The 19,186-nt window shown below is 36.3% G+C and overlaps 1 protein-coding gene across 8 annotated transcripts in view; it reads right to left on the bottom strand.

Annotated features, from left to right (window-relative positions):
• Positions 1-19,186, bottom strand: part of LOC150099845 (queuosine-tRNA galactosyltransferase-like) — a 529,602-nt gene that overhangs the window by 484,052 nt on the left and 26,364 nt on the right. For 6 of the 8 annotated variants that reach the window (XM_090403530.1, XM_090403535.1, XM_090403537.1 and 3 more), the window contains exon 2: positions 9,279-9,329. In XM_090403530.1, coding sequence (XP_090259656.1) covers positions 9,279-9,317 — 39 coding nt within the window. In that variant the 5' untranslated portion in view covers positions 9,318-9,329. The remainder of the gene's footprint in view (positions 1-9,278; positions 9,330-19,186) is intronic. The other 2 variants (XM_090403531.1, XM_090403536.1) reach the window with 1 other exon arrangement.

Here is a 19,186-nt window from a genome sequence, read left to right as displayed (position 1 = left end):
TTTGCTATAAAGTAGTCAATTATTGATTTTTGTCCTCTTGCACACCATGCACCATGTATATTTTTATGTTTGTAGAATGTATTCATTATTTTTCAATTATTATATACAGTAGAATCCGATTATTGTGATAGCAGATAATATTATCAATCGGCTATTGTTATCAAAATCAGTTGGTCCCAAAACACACTATTTAAAATGAATTAAAAATAATCCGTCTATTATAATCAAAGTTCCGGTTATTATTATCAAAATCCTCAAATGAATTCTGAGATACAAAAGGCTTTGGCATCTCATAATTGGAGTGATTTTTAATCATAATCTTCCATAAAACTTAAATCTTCCAAGCAAATGTGGGGGGGGGGGGGTATAAATACAGTCTAATTGTGATTTTTCGAGTTTATTTTCGTGCTCTCTTTCAGTAAGTGAATTTGATATTTGATTTAAAGTGCTCGTTAAAACAGCCCTTAGCATTATGGCAGAAGCAAGTAAAAAACAAAGATTTATCTCTTCAAAAAAAGCAAAGAATTTTGGAGTGATAATTTGCTCAAAATGAATCAAGATAGTGCAGCTGTACATTTAAAAATTTTAACCACTCTTGTGTAAGATCTAGAAAAACAGATCAAACATTGAAACTTCAGCTCTTACTAATGAGAACATGGATTGGAGGAGAGCCAGATCTGGTAAGGATACTCAAGTTGAATCAGCATTAAAAATTTGGTTTAGTAATGTTCGTGAAAAGAATGCTTCTATTAATGAGCCTTTGATGTCAAAAAGCAGAACTTGCAAAAACAATGAGCAAAGAAAATTTCACCACAACTGACGGATAATTTAACAGGTAGAAAAAGTGAGAGAATATTGTGTACAAGCATATTCGTGGTGAAGAAAAAAGTGCTGATTTTTTATCAGCTGATGTGTGGATTAAGTCCGAGTGGCCAACTGTGGAAACGGTACAGAAGCAGATAACAAAGATGGTTTCAGGACTGTACAATATGAGTTATGAGGATCGACTGAGGGAATGTAGACTGCAGAGTCTGGTGGAAAGAAGAAGGAGAGGTGATATGATCGAGACTTTTAAACTGTTGAGAGGCAGTTACAAGGTAGACATTGGAGAGTTCTTTCACTTGGTGGAACGGCGGGAAAGAGCGATAACAAGAGGCCATCCCTGGAAGTTACGAAAGGAGGCTGTGCACAAGAGGGTGAGGAGTGGTTTCTTTGTGTGGAGGGTGGTTGAACCTTAGAATGCATTGCCTGAGAGAGTAGTTGGAGCGGGAACGGTCAGTCAATGGGGTCAAGGAGTGGTATGATAAACTTTGTTTCCTAAAAACGACCCCCCATGATGAGTCTTTTGATTCTATGGAGGCCTGGATGATAATAATAATAATAATAAAATTTACAATGCAGAAAAACAGGATTCTATTTTTGTGCAATGCCAGAGCATACTTATTTGTTTAAAAAGTACTAAAGGATTTAAATCTTCAAAAGAGTCAGTGACAGTTCTTTGTTGTGCTAATATGAAAGGTGAGAAATGAGAGCTTCTAGTGATTGGAAAAAGTAAAAATCCTCAGTGTTTTAAAGGTATCAAAAGTTTGCCTGTTGACTACTATTCTAGTGCAAATGCTTTGGTGACTAATGACATTTTCAACAATTGGTTAGTTAAGTGGAATCTTAAATTAAAATGAAAAATCTTGCTAGTAGACAACTGCACTGCACACGCACAAACAATTTATCATTAAAGAACATCAAGGTAATCTTCTTGCCTTCAAACACTACATCGTTAATTCACCCATAAGGCATCATATGAGCTTTTAAAGCTTACTATCGCAGGAAAGTTTGTGCAAGAATTATAGCTGAACTTGATTATATAAAAGACCAATATGATGCAAGTTTATCAATGATTTCTGGTGTTGTTACACTTTTTGGACACCCTTCATGTACGGCCATGTTTAAACTCAGCAGCCCATTTCTTAATCATTGAAAACGAAGAAGAAGAGTGCCCATTAACTTTTATGAACTTCAAATAAATTTCTTTTGGCATTAAACTTTCTTTTACAAAGAATTTTATAACTGCACAATACTCAATTTTATCCATTTCAAGGGATACAGACAACACTTTTGCTTCAGACAGCTGTATAAAACAAACTACTTGATAGAATGACTTGCAATTTCACATGGATGTTTATGACAGATGTACCAACTTAGAAAAAAAAAAAATCTTGCCGATAGTGTTGCCATCTATGGTCGAGAGCTTTTCAGACCACCCTCGTATTATTATTTTTCATTCCTATTCTGGCATTAATTGATAACGTACAGAAACTGTACGTTAGGATAGTTCTACTGTCTATGGAATGAACCATATGAGAACAGGTTGAAGATTTGTGGGTTGCAGAAACTAGTTGATAGGCGGAAAAGGGGAGACATGATTGAGACATTCAAATTGCTAAAAGGATTCTATAGGATTAATTCAGATGATATTTTTGAGATCAGGACTGGTGGTGGGAGAACTAGGGGACACCCATGGAAGCTGGGCAAGAGCGTGGTTAGCAGGGGTGTTAGAGCTGGGTTCTTTATTTTTAGAGTGGTAAATGAGTGGAATAAGCTGCCAGAGTCTGTTGTGGGTGCTATGACAGTGAGCGAGTTCAAGGCAAGGTATGATAGATACTGTGAGAATGTTGAACAGCTGCGTGAACATGATGTTTAGGGCCTCCCTCGATGAGTCTAAGGACTCCTGGAGTAGCCCGTGGTAATAATAATAATAATAATTAAGATCTCTGGCTAGAATTATATGGTCTGTTTTATTTAATTTTTCATATATTTCTTGTAAATGTTTGTAAAAGTAATAATTTTCTTCTTCTTTTCCTTCTTCAGGGGCATACACTCCTACAACTGTTAAATTTTCTTTATTTAATATTAATTGCACTTCTAATATTCTTTCATTCCAGTACGTATAATGAGTTATTTTTGCTTTAATTGATTTATGGATCCAAATCATTACACTAGTTTTTGCACGTATTTGTTTGTCCACTCCACTATATATGATATGATAATTAATTGTTTCTTTAGTTCCTTTAAGTTTCTTTTTTGTTTCTGTAAGAACTGCAATTTCTATATTTTTGTCATTTAAAACTTTATCTAATTCTTCTTTATTATGTGCTATGCTTCTAATGTTCCATGCACGTTTTTCTTTTTCCAAAGTTTCTTAACCTTTTCCAGTTTGCAGACTTTTCTCATGTTTTCTGTCCAGTTTGGATTTTGTTGAGACTTGAAAGTAACGTGTTTTCCTATGTCAAGTCACTAATATGATGATAGGTATCCTAGTGGTGGGTTGCCACCCACTTTTCACTAACTAGGCTTGCCTTTTTTTTTTTTTTTTTAGTAGATAGTGGAAACTAGTTTGAGAGGAAAGAGTTGTCACCCCCCCCCCTCACCCTCCAAATTTGTCTAATAGCACTGGGGGAGGGGGGAGTAAGAAGTAAGAGAGTAGAGAAAAGAAGAGTAGAAGACCAGTCTACAGATGATATACCAAGTGTATATTGTAGGAAGTAAGATAAGGTCTAGCTCGGGTATCTCGGATTTGCCCATGCTCATACTCACCAGTGTGAGCCCCTGAGAGAAATTTATGATAGAGGGAGATAAAATAGAAATAATTAAAAGTTATGATTACTGGGGTCCAGAATCAGAAATGATGGTCAATGTGAAGATGAAATTAAAAGAAGGATAGTCATGGGGAAAAAAGTGATGTTAAACTTGACAAAAATTATGAAAGACAGAGGTATAAGTAAGGCCATGAAAGTTAGAACTGTTAAAGCAATGGTATTTCCAGCAGTGACATATGGATGTGAAAGCTAGATTATTAAGAAAGAGAGAAAATGAACTGATTCATTTGAATTATGGGTGTGGAGGAGACTATTAAGAATCTCATGGAGTGCAAGAATGAACAATAAGGTTTTCAGAGAATATAAAGACAGAATTCTCCTTGGAGGTAATGATCACAAAACAGAAGTTGATATACTTTGGACATATTATGTGAGTTGATGAATCATTGGAAAAGGCAGTTATATTGGGGAAGATTGAGGGAATGAGAAGAGGAAGACCACAAATGAGTTGGAAGGACAACATGAAAGAACTTACCAACTTGAATTTACAATTACTGAAAGAAAGGATAAGAGGCCAAGGAAGATGGAGAGCCTTTGTTCACAAGATCACCAAAAGTCGAAAGAGACTGGATGGCACATAACAACATAAGTAAGAAATTATTACTTCCAATTTCAAATCCACTGTATACTTTTGTATCCTGAACCACACCCTGACGATAACAATATCATAGTCAATGAGACTTTCTTATTTCATGTGTCTTCTTTCCATGTGAATTGTTATGCACCTTTGTTGGAATATGGTTAGCAGTAACTAGTTTATTGTGAATAGAAATCCAGCAGGTACTTACCATTATTATTAACCTTGCTCTTTAGTCCAAAATTTCCCAAAGCATTTCCATGTCTGGAATTCATTTACCACTCTGCTGTTTGCATCTCTGACAAGGATCAGCTTTTCAAATTTCTTTGTCAGCTGTCTTCTCTAATGACTTGAAAAATTTCTCCACTTCTTCCTCAGGAGAACCTGCTGTGAAACCATAGGAACAAATAATCATTTCCTATTTTCCCATTCTGAAGTTTGTTGACATAACTCTACTTGAAAATGCCTTCCAATCAAGAAGTTTATCTTCATGCTTAGTGTTGAATGCTACCACTACTCTTTACTTTCTTTGAAAACTATTATTATTATTCCGGGCAACTCCAAGGAGTCGACAGACTCATCGAGGGAGGGCCTAACATCATGTCAAGAACAACTATTCAACATTCACACAGTATCTATCATACCTTGCCTTGAACTCATTCACGGTCGTAGCACCCACAACATACTCTGGCAGCTTATTCCGCTCATTCACCACTCTCCAAGTGAAAAACCTAGCTCTAACACCCTTGTCAACCACATTCTTGCCCAGCTTCCATGCATGGCCCCTAGTCCTCCCACCACCAGTCCTATTCTCAAAAATATCTTCTGGATTAATCCTATAGAAACCGTTCAGTAATTTGAATGTCTCAATCATATCACCCCTTTTCTGCCTATCAACCAATTTTTGCAACCCACAAATCTTCAATCTGTTCTCATAAGGTTCATTTCACAGACCTGCTATCATCTTGGTCACTCATCTCTGGATCCTCTCCACCTCCTCCCCATCAAGAAGAAAGAAGTTCCCTGACAAAAACAGATGGGCTCTTTTTAACCAGGTGATGGCCCAGCCAGTGAAATCTGCATCACGTTTATTTCTGGTTTAAGCTAATAGAGAGTATAGTCTGGTCAGCTAAAATCCCAAATTGCCAGTCCATCCTCATTTATTCACTGGTTCTCCACATTCCTGAAAGGCAATGTGGAGACCTACTTCCAGTTATTTGGCTGTGACCATTAAGTAGCCTAATGTATAATTTACATATTTTAAAGGCATGAAAACATCTGAATACATTTTGAAATGATGAAAAGACTATTTTTTTCTCAATACATACACATTAACAAATACATACACACGTCTATTAAAATATCTTAATATTTTAATTTTTTTAATCATATTTTAAAGGCATGAAAACATCTGAATACATTTTGAAATGATGAAAAGACTATTTTTTCTCAATACATACACACGTCTATTAAAATATCCAGTATGAATTTTACTTTTATTTGTGTGTGCATTTTTATTGTAAAATACCAAAATTGTTTTCAGAGTAATAAATAGAAGCCAAAGATTAAGTATAAAATATTACCAGCTGTTAGGTGATCCTTGATTCACTGAAAGTTCAGTGAATGAAAAATGAAAGTACTGAATGGAAGGCCTATGAAAAGTGTGAAGTAGATATCTTTCACAATCGTACTTTGTCTTTTTTTTTTTTTTAGCCATTGTATAAAATGCCCAAGAATTGTATATAAAGTGGCAGAGGTCAACCTTTAGTGAGCGCACACACACAAGAAGAATGTAAACTTTGCCAAGTCTTTAAAAGGGGGATGTGGGGAATTTGTTTAGGTCTTAATTAATCAATCCAATTTTTAGAAGGAAATCAGACATTAATGTTAGGATTTAAATTCAAGTGTATAATCTAGCTTGATTTCAGTCAGCTGCAGATTTTCTTTCGGTCTTGTTGGAACAGTAGTGTAAGATTTCGCATGCATGCATGTATGCCAAAGAATCTGGTGTCTTGTTGCTAGATACTATGCAGGTTGGCTGAGGAAACATAATAACATGTACTATACCATACTATGGAGAATTACCATACACGATAAACTCCAGCTAGAATTTATCACATATGATTGACTATAAAGTCTATAGGTGGTTCATTTGCTGTTTGTAGAAAGGTTTTAATAAAGAATTGGCTTTCTCTGTTTAACTCAACATTAATAAGGTGGTGAGCACGTACTCCGTGTTCTAATATAATGCCTAATGAGGTGCTTAACACACACACCAATCCACCTACAAGAGGTTAAACCTAGAGTACATCCATACCATGAGTGGGCTAAGGGTTAGATAATCAGGAAATCCTAATGGAACTTTTGCAAGCCACATTAAGTCTCCACTAAGAAGGAGAGTGATCTCACACTAGGCAATGACATTCATCTACCACCTGAAGAAAATCACTGATGTCTATATCCCTGGTAGGATTTAAATCCACAGCCTATTGGCTGAAGAGCAGATATGCCATTCACTATGCCAACCAGGCCGGCTAAACATAAGGAAATAAAATCATTAAGGGATCATTCTGGATTGGGGGTATCGTGCATGGTTGTTTTATGACTTAATATAAGTGACATTTAAAGTTATTAGCCTTTGCATAATTAACAAACTCTGTGAGAATGCAATAAATTGCTATACTCACATTTTGGTTAAAAAATTTTAACCCTCCCCCATTATCCCTTAGGAAACAAGGAATAAAATTTTTTTAAAAAAAAGAGAATTTTTTAACACGTTCGCTGCCAACTACGAGTATACTCGTAGTTGGTAAACCTGCTTCACAAGCCAGCTACGAGTATACTCGTATGACGCTTACCGCCGGGAACGAGATTATTGTAGTGACCTTGAAGAAGTGAAAATGCTTGGCTTGTGGGGCTAGCATCAAAATTGTGTATTCTCATAGACCGTATATGCTCTGTACAAGCCAACTACGAGTATACTCGTAGGACGTTTACCTCCGGTAACGAGATTATCGTACTGACCTTGAAGAAGTAAAACTGCTTGGCGTAGGGGAACAGACCATGACAAAGTAGCATGGCAGCGAACGTGTTAAATTTCATTATAAAAAGATGTAATGGAATAAAATAACAGAAGAATAAAATGGCATTGTAACCAGATGTATATCAACATTCTGTTCAGTAACTGATCATGTTTAACTGATTATATTTTTTATTAAATGTTATTTAAAATTTTAATGCAAAAAAAAAAATTAAATGTGAATGGGTGTAGAGTATGTGTAGGCTTACATAGTCTGTGTAGGATTGTGAAAACTTTCATGAAACTACCTAAAAGAAAACTTATAGATCTGATTCTAGTATTACCAACTGAAAACTTTCTCTGGACCTCTTTCTCTAAACCGATTCCTGAGTTAAACTGTTTCAGCACAGATAAATAGGTTTCCCCAATAATTAGGAATAAAGTTCTTAGCATAAGCACAATTAGCAACTCTGAGAATGCAATAAATTGTTGTACTCACATTTTGGTATGCTGATATTTCAACAACGTATTTTTTGAAGGGGTAAGGTAATCAACACCTACTGACTCCCTCTGCATGCATATACGTGGGTAGTCTGAAAATTTCTCGGTCTCGTCTCAACCATAAATGGCAACACTATCGGCAAGATTTTTTTTTCTAAGTTGATACATCTGTCATAAGCATCAATGTGAAATTGCAAATCATTCTATCAAGTAGTTTTTTTATACAGCTGTCGGAAGCCAAAGTGTTGTCTGAAATGGATAAAACTGAGTATTGTGTGGTTATAAAATTCTTTATAAAAGAAGGTTTAACACCAAACGAAATTCATTTGAAGTTCATAAAAGTTTATGGTCACTCTTCTCCTTCATTTTCGGAAATTGAGAAATGGACTGCCGAGTTTAAATGCAGCCATACCAGGCTTGAAGATGATCCATGTGAAGGACGTCCAAAAAGTGTAACAACACCAGAAATCATTTATCAGTGCACGATATGGTAATGGATGACCGGCAAGTCAAAGTGCGTGAAATTGCTGAGACTATAGGCATTTCAAAAGAACGTGTAGGATACGTTTTGTATGAAGAATTGCAAATGAAAAAGCTTTGCACAAGATGGGTGCAGTGCAGATCAAAAACGCACTCACATGAAAATCTCTGAACAGTGCTTGGAGCGTTTTAACAAGAATAAAACTGATTTTGTGCATGTCGATTTATTACTATGGATGAGACTTGGATTCACCATTACACACCAGAATCCAAACAGCAGTCAAAACAGTGGACAGAAGCCAGTTGTTCAGCACCAAAGAAGACAAGGTCATAGAATCGGTGTTTTGGGATGCTAAAGGCATTTTGTTTATTAATTATCTTGAAAAGGGTAAAACAATAACTGAGGAATATTATTCTGATCTTTTAACCAGACTAGACAAAAATATTCATGAGAAAAGACTCGGTTTGCAGAAGAAAAAAAAATCATCTTTCATTAGGACAATGCACTTGCCCACAAAGGTGTTTGGCAATGGGGAAAATTAAGGGATCCACACTATGAATTGTTGGAACATCCACCCTATTCCCCAGATTTGGCTCCCTCTAACTTCTATCTCTTTCCAAAACTGAAACTCTTCCTCACTGGTCAGCATTTTTCTTTGAATCAAGAGGGGGATTGCAGCTGTAGAGGGCTATTTTGCAGATCTTACTGAGAACCACTACAGGGACAGGATAATGATGCTGGAGCATCGCTGGAATAAATGTATTAGTCTTAAGGGAGATTATGTTGAAAAATAAAAATAATTTTGAAATTATAAAATCTTTTTTTCATTGTTAGGCCGAAAACTTCTCAGACCACCCACACATTTAACGTATGCCATATAACTGGTGTCATCTTAAGTTTTGGTGAGCTTAGCGACATTTGACCTGGAACTCATTTGAGAAATCCTAGATTTTGCAGACATCCATTCACATCAAATTCAAACTTTCATTGGCATCTGTTAACAATAAAAACTAAATTTCAAAATAAATAAATAATGATAAAACATACCACATCAAACACTTTTCCTTCAGATCCAGAACTTCCCATGGCATCTATTAGCTTATCAATTAAGTAAAAAAAAAAATAAACAATTACTCAAATGATTTCAACAATTGTGTACCTTGTTTACAACAAACATTTCTCTTAATAATTAAAACTTATTACCAAACCTGCATTTATAATGTAAATGCAGTCATAAGAATAACATGATAAGAATAATATTTTGATTCATTGATTTTTCTTTCATGAAGCATTGAAAAAATACAGGAGAAGAAAATCATCTGAACCATTTAATTTTATTTCATATACTTTTAACTATTATTTTCTTGACCTCTATGGAGTCACAACATCATTTGTGGTACAATCAATACAAAGTTGATTGTACCACAACTTGAACTCATCCACTGTTTGCACTATCACCACTCTCTCAGGCAATGCATTCCATGCTCCTAATTACTCTCCATGCAAAGTGCAACTTCCAGGGATGGCTGCTTTGTCCTTGTTCCTGACTCTTGTTCTACCATATGAAAAATCTCCCCAGCATTAATCCAATAATAATCCTTCAAGAGCTTTAATGTCTCAATCAGATGCCTCCCCGATTTTTCATCTATCAACCAAACTCTGCAGGCTGCATGCCCTCTGTCTATCCTCATAATTCAAATGGTACAGTCCTGATATTTCGTTAGCAATTTCTGTTACTACCCTCTCGCAGATTAATTCTTCCTCTTCACATTCTGCAAACCAGAATCTGAGAACAGAAATTGAGATATTCTCTAATGGGACTGAGGGTTGTGGTCCACAATAAAATTGTGGGCCACCACCCTTATTTCTCAGCAGCAATATTGCACCAATTCTCTAAGATGTCCTCACAAGTTGAAAGTTCACTTGGTTATACTACAAATTAAAGATGCCAAGAAATTATATTCTTAGTTTAATCCTTTATCCAAGTGTAAACAAAGAATGTTTGCATGTGAAATATCTTCATGAGGGCTACTTGTATATAGAGGCTAATGACTTCACATCAATTGCCTTAGTATCCCATAATGCAAAGCGCAAATCCTTTCAGATGTGTATAACAATGGTGTCCAAAACCTAAAGATGAACTGCATTTCTACCTGTATATGAAAAAATTTCATGACTACAGCCAAATGCAGATATAAATTTATTCCCAACATACTAATAAATTACATTACACAAAAAATGTGTTGTTAATTTCATACAAAATAAATTACAATATGTTTTTGGCAAAAGCTACAAATTTTCTAAGGATGTAGTTAAGGAATTAATATACAGTGCTTACAGAAAACTATGCACAGAGACATTTCAGTATGGAATATGTCTACCACGAACTGCAATGCAGCCCTCACAACATCTTACCATGCTTAGCACCAATGTTTAGTTCTTGAGGCAAATTGGCCCCCACCCCTCCTCCAGGGGGAAGGATAAAGCTTTGTTTGTTATCTTGAGGGAAATTTCGAGCATCAATATATCTCCCTATTGCTTCCCAAATATTATTATTATTATTCAGGCCTCCATGGAGTCAAAAGACTCATCAAGGGGAGGTCCCCCCTAAGAAACACAAAGTCTATCATACCACTCCTTGATCTCATTCACCGTTCTCGCTCTCTCCACTCCATCAGGCAATGCATTCCGTGGTTCAACCACCCTCCATGCAAAGAAACCACTCTTCACCCTCTTGCTCACAGTTTCCTTTCGTAACTTCCAATGATGGCCTCTTGTCATCACTCCTTCCTGCTGTTCAACACAGTGAAAGAACTCCCCAGTGTCAACCCTGTAACCACCTTTCAACAGTTTAAAAGTCTCAATCATATCACCTCTCTCTCTTCTATCCACCAAACTCTGCAGTCCACATTCCATCAGCCGATCCTTATAACTATCATTGTACAGTCCTGAAGCCATCTTTGTTATCTGCCTTTGTACCCATTCCACAGTTAATTTATCCCCTTCAAATCCTGGGGACCAAATCTGACAACAATAGTCCAAGTGTGGTCTGATCAGGGTCTTATATCTCTGCAGGTCAGTATGTCCCCTAAATTTCAGGTTTCTATCAATCATCAATCCAGATCTCTTGTCTCCCCTACTTCCTCCAGTATAACTCCTCCCATAGAGTATGCAGTGTCCCATCGATGTTTCCCAAACCTCAAGACCTTACATTTTGCTACATTAAACCGACACCCCTATTCATTTGCCCATCTATCTAGCTTATCCACTACCCAGACATGTTCTATAAGATTGAGATTGGGGAGCATGCTGGCCACTCGATTCGATTAATATCCTCAGTCTTTCTTAAGAAGCATATCAACTGATTGTGTATGATATGATGCGGTATTGTCATCCATAAAAATGAATTCTTCTCTCACAACACCATGGAATAATTAAACATGACATTGAAGAACTTCGTTGTAATATTGTTCACCGGTCATAGTCCTTTTTCAAGACTTGTAGCTTGGTGCATCCATTAGACATAATGCCCCTCCACACCATAATCCCAGCACTGAAGGACATATATTCCTTCCAAGAACATTCTTGCAATGGTAAGCAGTACCATTTTCATGCAAGATCAAGTGTTGTCTAGAATCAGAGAAAAGACTAAAATGACTCATCTGGTAGAGTGAGGGTGACCTCTTAGCAAATGTCTGGAACATATTCCATTGAATTGAAATGTTGCCCAGAGCTTGGATACAATACTATGTAAGATTCCAACCTCTCTGGCAATATCAGTAATTCTGTGGCCTTCTTCAAGCTTTCCAATACGTCGTTCCTGTGTGAAATGATCTAGATCAGGGGTTTCCAACCTTTTTGTTTCCTAGAGCACATTCTAAAATACCGACAGGGCGACGGGCACCATCTATTTTTTCAAGCAAATTTTTTGAATTCGTTTGTTAAATGAATACATACAAAGTTTACATTATAATCAAATGTTTTATTACTCAAAAGTTTACATTATATAAAAATTTAAATATATATATGTAAGTTAGTGTGATCTTTGGCATTGCATTTCATTGGCCAGTACTTCATAATTAGGAGAATATGATGATATTGCAGTTCTTAAACTGGAATGAACAACTTCAAATGTGCGTCTACTTTACATTGTATGCATTTAATACTCTTCATGTGTCGTTAACGCATGCGTCATATAGCATGCCATAAATTGCTGCGTGATTATTTCAAACTATACGCCACACGGTTGAACAACGGTGGGCACACACAAATTGGTCGACGGGCACCATGGTGTCCACGGGCATAGAGTTGGGAACCCCTGATCTAGATGATATCTTTGAGACATTACAAGACATACAAGTTTGCAAATTTATTCCTTCAAGAAAAGGGCTTCCTTTAAATGTGATTCACTTATCACAGCCTTTTGCCTTTTATTCTGTTGAGTGCTACCATGTGACCCCTTTCTTCACAATTCGAAAATTTGAATGTGTACCCACTTTCCGCTCGAAATCATAAGTTATACAAATTGCCAGAAGCCGATTCGTCTGAATTTGTGGCTGCAACCTTCAGAAACAATGTTCATCCTTTGTACAAGAAGTGTACAACATATTATGTATAGGGCTACTACCCAGACCAGTTTCGATCTTTATTGAAGTATGTTTAAGTGCAAGGATACCTCTCCAAAAACTCTGAGTAATCTACAAGATCACTTTAAAATCTGAGTGACTCTAAAGGATCACTACTAAACTCATTGCTCCTGCCCTGAATTACTCGATGAAAGGAAACTCAGCATTGATTGCACTCAGTGGTGAGCTATAAGGGGCTCGGCCTAGCCCTTTGTTAAATTTTTCTCAAATTTGCAAGCTCTTTGTTCTTCTTGTTCACTTTTTTATTTTTTCAAAAAAAAAAAAATGTTTTTGAAACATTAAGCAACAAACTCATACGGAAACCTAATAAAAATTAGTCTATTGGGCAGTGTATAGATTAATTAAAAGAAATACACATTAACCACAGTGAAAATTATTTGATTGTAAATATTTCATCCTAAGTATCTTAGGACATCATCAGTACAGTAGTTTAAAACAATAATAGGAATAACATACAGTTAGGGCGCATGATTACAATAGAATCTCATTAAACGTGTGTGTTACAGAAGTAAAAAATAAATAAATAAATAAATAAATTATTATTATTTATTTTTTTTTAACTTCTGTAACACTATGCACGTTTAATGAGATTCTATTGTAATATGCACCCTAACTGTATGTTATTCCTATTATTGTTTTAAACTGCTGTACTGATGATGTCCTAAGATACTTAGGATGAAATATTTATAATTAAATAATTTTCACTGTGGTTAATACGTGTTTCTTTAAATTATCTCACCACAGGTTTCGCTATTTAAAAAAGTGTATAGATTATTTGGAATTATTGTTTCAACTCCTCTATAATGAATGCGCCCAAGTTTGAAAATAAAATAAGCGCATGCGCTATCTTTACCCTTGTCCCTTCTGGTAGCCATCGTATGGTAAAACTAGTAGCCAATCAAATGTTTTATAAAAGATTATAAAAGATTTCATTCTTATTATATTTTGATAGTTAAAAAATGTTTTTCTTATGTAAGATAAATTAACACAGTTGATTGTGTGCAAATATTTCATGTTTAGATCACGAAATATTTGTTTAAATAATTATAGGCTTTAGAGGTTGATTGTCCTATCATACTTTTTGATTGGAATTTGTGCACAAGCTGTATTAATAAAAGTTTTTGTGTGAAATACACTTTTTTTTTTTTGCTCGACGATGCGAGCCCTTTGTTAAAATTTCCATAGCTCAGCACTGGTTGCACCCAGTGACAGGCAAAAACCCACCACTGAGTAGGACCTCTCAGAGTACTCCCCAGAAAGTGAGCAAACCCATTTATGAGCAGCTCATTAGTGGGAGCCAGACCCAAAAGAGACACGATGGTTGACGCAGAAGTCATATTTTACCGTTCACGAGTAGTCAAAAGGTGTCACACATTATTATTAAAATACTCAAGATTACAGAGAGATATATAAGACTTATTATTGTTTATGTGACCAGGTTTTTTTAATTACTATATATATTCATATAATAACGCCTACCAGTTTCAGACAGAACTGTCTCAAATTGTTACTACACTAAACATTATCAACAAATTCCTGTATAAAGATAACCACCGACAACAACGGTCGTCATCCCCTTTATGGGTTTGGTTTCCACCAATATAGCGAGATTGTTAAAAGCTCATAACATCAGAGTTGTATTTAAACCAACTACTAGCATTAGACAGGTGTTAAGATCTCCTAAGGATAGTGTTCCATTTTACAAATATCCAGGTGTGTATAATATTGCATGTACGTGTGGCCTCTCCTACATTGGACAAACTTCAAGAAGCCTCGAAATCAGATTACCCACGTGTAAGCGAGGAATGTTTGCACATGAACTATCTTCATGACTGGGCTACCTGTACACAGAGGCTAATAACTTCACCTCGATTGCCTTAATATTTCATTAATCAAAGCACTCACCCTTTCAGATGTGCATAATGATTAAACCAAGAATATAATGTTCATTTTAGAAATTATGAACTTTATAACTGTGTTATTAAAAAACGCTTTTAATTTCCTGACATTCGATCTTCATATTAAGATCATTATCTGGAGCATATACAAATATACAGGACAAGCTGAGTTAATTACATACAGTAAACTAGAGAAACAATGATTTGATCACAGGTTATTCTACTGACATGACCTCTAGTGAAAAAAAAAATTAATTATTTAGAAACTACATCAAGCTAAATTCTATTTATGATAGCATGAATAAATATTCTTTCTTATAGATAGTTTTCTTTCAGTAAAAAGGATGTCCTATTTTAGCATTACAACTATTATTTTTGATTTAGCATCCTGAATTATCTACAGTCCTGTTTATAGTTACTCTTAGAGAGGAAGGTTCTGTGGGTCGAATATGTGTCAAATAAAAAAAAGGACAAGAATATAATGTCTTAGCATCTTTAATTTATAGTATAACCAAAGTAAAAGCACTTTCAACTCTATTTCTAATCCAAAATATTTTAATAATAAGGTAAGACACCTTTTGACTATGTATGGGTAATATATGACTTCTGCATTACTTCAACCTTGGTATCTCTTCTGGATCTGGTTCCCACTGATTATGTTTATTAACTTTTTAATATTAATGATTATGTTTATTAATGATTATGTTTATTGACAGGAGGAAGAGGGGAGATATGATAGAGACCTACAAGTTGATAAGGGGTTGATATAGGATCAATGCTGGAGAGGTTTTACAGAAAATAGTGAGAGATCAGAGGAGAATCAGAGGTCATCCCTGGAGACTGTATAAAGAGGGTGTGAGTAGGGGAGTGAGAAGCAGGTTTTTTTCATGCAGAGTTGTAAATGATTGGAATGCCTTGCCTGAGAGTGTGGTGTCTGCATGAGTTTGAATGTGTTCAAAGCACGGCATGATGAGCTGTGTGTGATAAAAGGACCTCCCAGATGAGTCTTTGACTCCATGAGGTCTTGGATAATAATAATAATGCTTGTCACTGGGTTTGCTTACTTCATGGAGAGTACAGAAGTTCTACTCAGTAGTGGATTTTTTCCTGTGGAACCACTGCCAAGTTCCCTGTCCTGGAGTGATTCAGGTCAAAAATAATTTGTTTACTACTGATCTTTTAGTGTCACTCAGTGAGATCTTGTAGATCACTCAGTTTTTTGAAAAGTATCCCTGCACTTAAACATACCTCAATAAAGATCGAAACCAGTCTTGGTAGTGGCCCTTCCCAAATACGCTGCATTATACACATCTGAAAGGATGTGTGATTTGCATTACAGGATAATAAGGCAACTGATGTGAAGTCATTAGCCTATATACAAGTAGCCCAGCCGTGAAGATACTTCACACACACAAACATTCTTTGCTTACAATTGGATGAAGGATTAAACCAATAATATAGTTTCTTAGCATCTTTAATTTATACTAAAACCAGGTGAAAAATCTTTCAAAATCTCTCTCTAATTCAGAGTATTTTAATAATAAGGTGCGACACCTTTTGGCTACTAGTATATGGGTAATATCTGCATTACTTGAACCTTGGTATCTCTTCTTTGTCTGGTTCCCACTGATGAGGAGTTTGCTTGCTTCCTGGAAGTAGAGAGGCTCTACTCAGCGGCAGGTTTTTGCACTGAGTGAAGCAACTGTGAGCCTCCTGTCCTGGAGTAATGACTTTAGTAGTGATCCCAAATTGTTTCCCAAATTTTAAAACCTTACATTTTGCAACATTGAACTGGTATTCCCACTCCCATGCCCATTCACTCAATCTATTCAAGTTTTCTTGTAGGGCCACAACATCTGCACAACTCCTCGCAGTTCATCTCAACTTTGCATCATCAGCAAACAACAATATCCCCATTCAAATCTTCCCCAATATCATAAACATACAGGCCCTAGAAATGGCCCTAAAACAGACCTGAGTCACACCACTAGTGGCTTACCTCTTCAGGGATATTGCTTCCCCCCCATGCATAACTTGCTGATACCTATCAGATAACCAATCTCCGTTCCAATGCACTAGTCTAATATCCAATGCTCTAGTTTGACTATCAACTTACCATCAAAAGCTTTTTGCAAAATCTAAGTATAATACTGTGTATCCATCTCCTTTGTCCAATGAAGCTTTCACTTTATTGTAATAAGTAGATTAGTAAAACACGACTTTTTGGTAACTCCATATTGTCCATCAAAGATAATTCCACTGTTGTCAACCCAACTGGCTCTCACCAGCCTCTCCAACACTTTAACCACAACTGACACACAGATAAGTCTATAATTTGATGCTTGAGTTCTGTCACCTCCCATATGGAGTTGCACAATCTTGCCTTCTTTCCACTCCTTTGTAAATTGACCCAGTGCAAGACTCAAAACAATAATATAAATCATAAACAACAATCGCAATAATAATAATAAAAATAAACATATTGTTATGGAATAGTTTGATATTTTTCCATTGGATCCTGTGGTTAGTGTTTTCAATCCCCAATTGTGCTAGGTCAGATTTGTGATATTTAGCTGTATGTGGTCTTGATGTTTGGAAATACGTTTATCGACAGAAGATAATCACAAATGTACCACAGTAAAAATTAATTAATTGTACAGATATATCATCTTATGTATTTTAAGAGGATACAAAAAGTATATAAAAAAGTAAAACAAAAAGTATGAGCAAAAAACAACAGTATGGAATTTGAATAAAAGAAACAACAGAGTATGCATTATATTGGACTCCCTTCCACCCTCTCTCTCTCTCTTCACACACACATAGATAGAGAGAGAGAATCATGTTCATTGGTTAAAAACTATTGTCTGAAAATAAAACAAACTAGATAACTGGAGTTTAAAAATTAAACTTAAGCATACAAATTTATTTAATACAGTTAATCATAACAATTACTACACATTTCAGGAATGGTAGGACAGTCATTACAACTGAGGTTAGGCCAATGAAGTAAGGTTTCCACACTTAATTATTATTATTATTATTCAGGCCTCCAAGGAAACAAAAGACTCATCGAGGGAAGTCCTTCCCAAGACATAAAGTCTGTCAAGACTCATCGAGGGGAGGTCCCCCCCTGAGAAACACAGTCTATCATACCACTCTTTAAACTCACTGACCGTTCTCGCTCCCACCACTCCATCAGGCAATGCATTCCACGGCTCAACCACCCTCCACACAAAGAAACCACTCTTTACCCTCTTGCTCACAGTTTCCTTTCGTAACTTCCAGGGATGGCCTCTTGTCATCACTCCTTCCCGCTGTTCAACCAAGCGAAAGAACTCCCCAGTGTCAACCCTGTAACCACCTCTCAACAGTTTAAAAGTCTCAATCATATCACCTCTCCTTCTATCCACCAAACTCTGCAGTCCACATTCTCTCAGCCGATCCTCATAACTATCCTTGTACAGCCCTGAAACCATCTTTGTCATCCGTCTTTGTATCCTTTCCACAGTTAATTTATCCCCTTCAAATCCTGGGGACCAAATCTGAGAACAATAGTCCAAGTGTGGTCTGATCAGAGACTTATACAACGAAAGATAACCCTCTTATCTCTGCAGGTCAGTGTCCTTCTCATAATAGCAGCAATCCTCTGTGTTACCTTCACCACCTTTGCAATATGTCCCCTAAACTTCAGGTTTCTATCAATCATCAACCCCAGATCTCTTGTCTCCCCTACTTCCTCCAGTATAACTCCTCCCATAGAGTATGCAGCATCCCATCGATGTTTCCCAAACCTCAAGACCTTAGATTTTGCTGCATTAAACTGACAACCCCATTCATTTGCCCATCTATCTAGCTTATTGAAATCCTCTTGCAGGGCTACCACATCTGCACTATTACTAATAATCCTTCCCAGCTTCGCATCATCAGCAAACAACTGAATATCCCCCTGCAATCCACTGGCTATGTCATTGATATAAAGGTTAAACAATATAGGTCCTAGTACTGAGCCCTGTGGGACCCCACTTGTAACCCTCTGCCTCCTGGAAACTGCTCCACCATACACAACTCTCTGATACCTATCAGACAGCCAATCCTGAATCCAGTTGACCAATCTGACATCCAGACCCATGTGCTGCAACTTAAATATCAGCTTATCATGTGGCACCCTGTCAAATGCCTTCGCCAAGTGTAAGAAAATTGCAGTATATGCCTTTCCCTCATCTAATGTTCTTGTAACTTTATTATAAAAGGCTAGCATATTGCTAAAACAAGAGCGTCCTTTCACAAATCCATGTTGATTCTCACAGATAACATTACCCTCATCTGCCCAATGCTGTATACGGTCCCTCACTACTTTCTCCAAGATCTTAACAACTACTGATGACACACAGACTGGCCTATAATTAGA

Source organism: Typopeltis vanoorti, chromosome 14, assembly GCF_054136105.1.
Source record: "Typopeltis vanoorti isolate ZY-2024b chromosome 14, IOZ_Tvanoo_1.0, whole genome shotgun sequence".
In the NCBI taxonomy this organism is placed as follows: Eukaryota; Metazoa; Arthropoda; class Arachnida; order Uropygi; family Thelyphonidae; genus Typopeltis; species Typopeltis vanoorti.
Note: the sequence above shows the minus strand (reverse complement) of the source record. Positions and strands in the feature narration are given on the sequence as shown.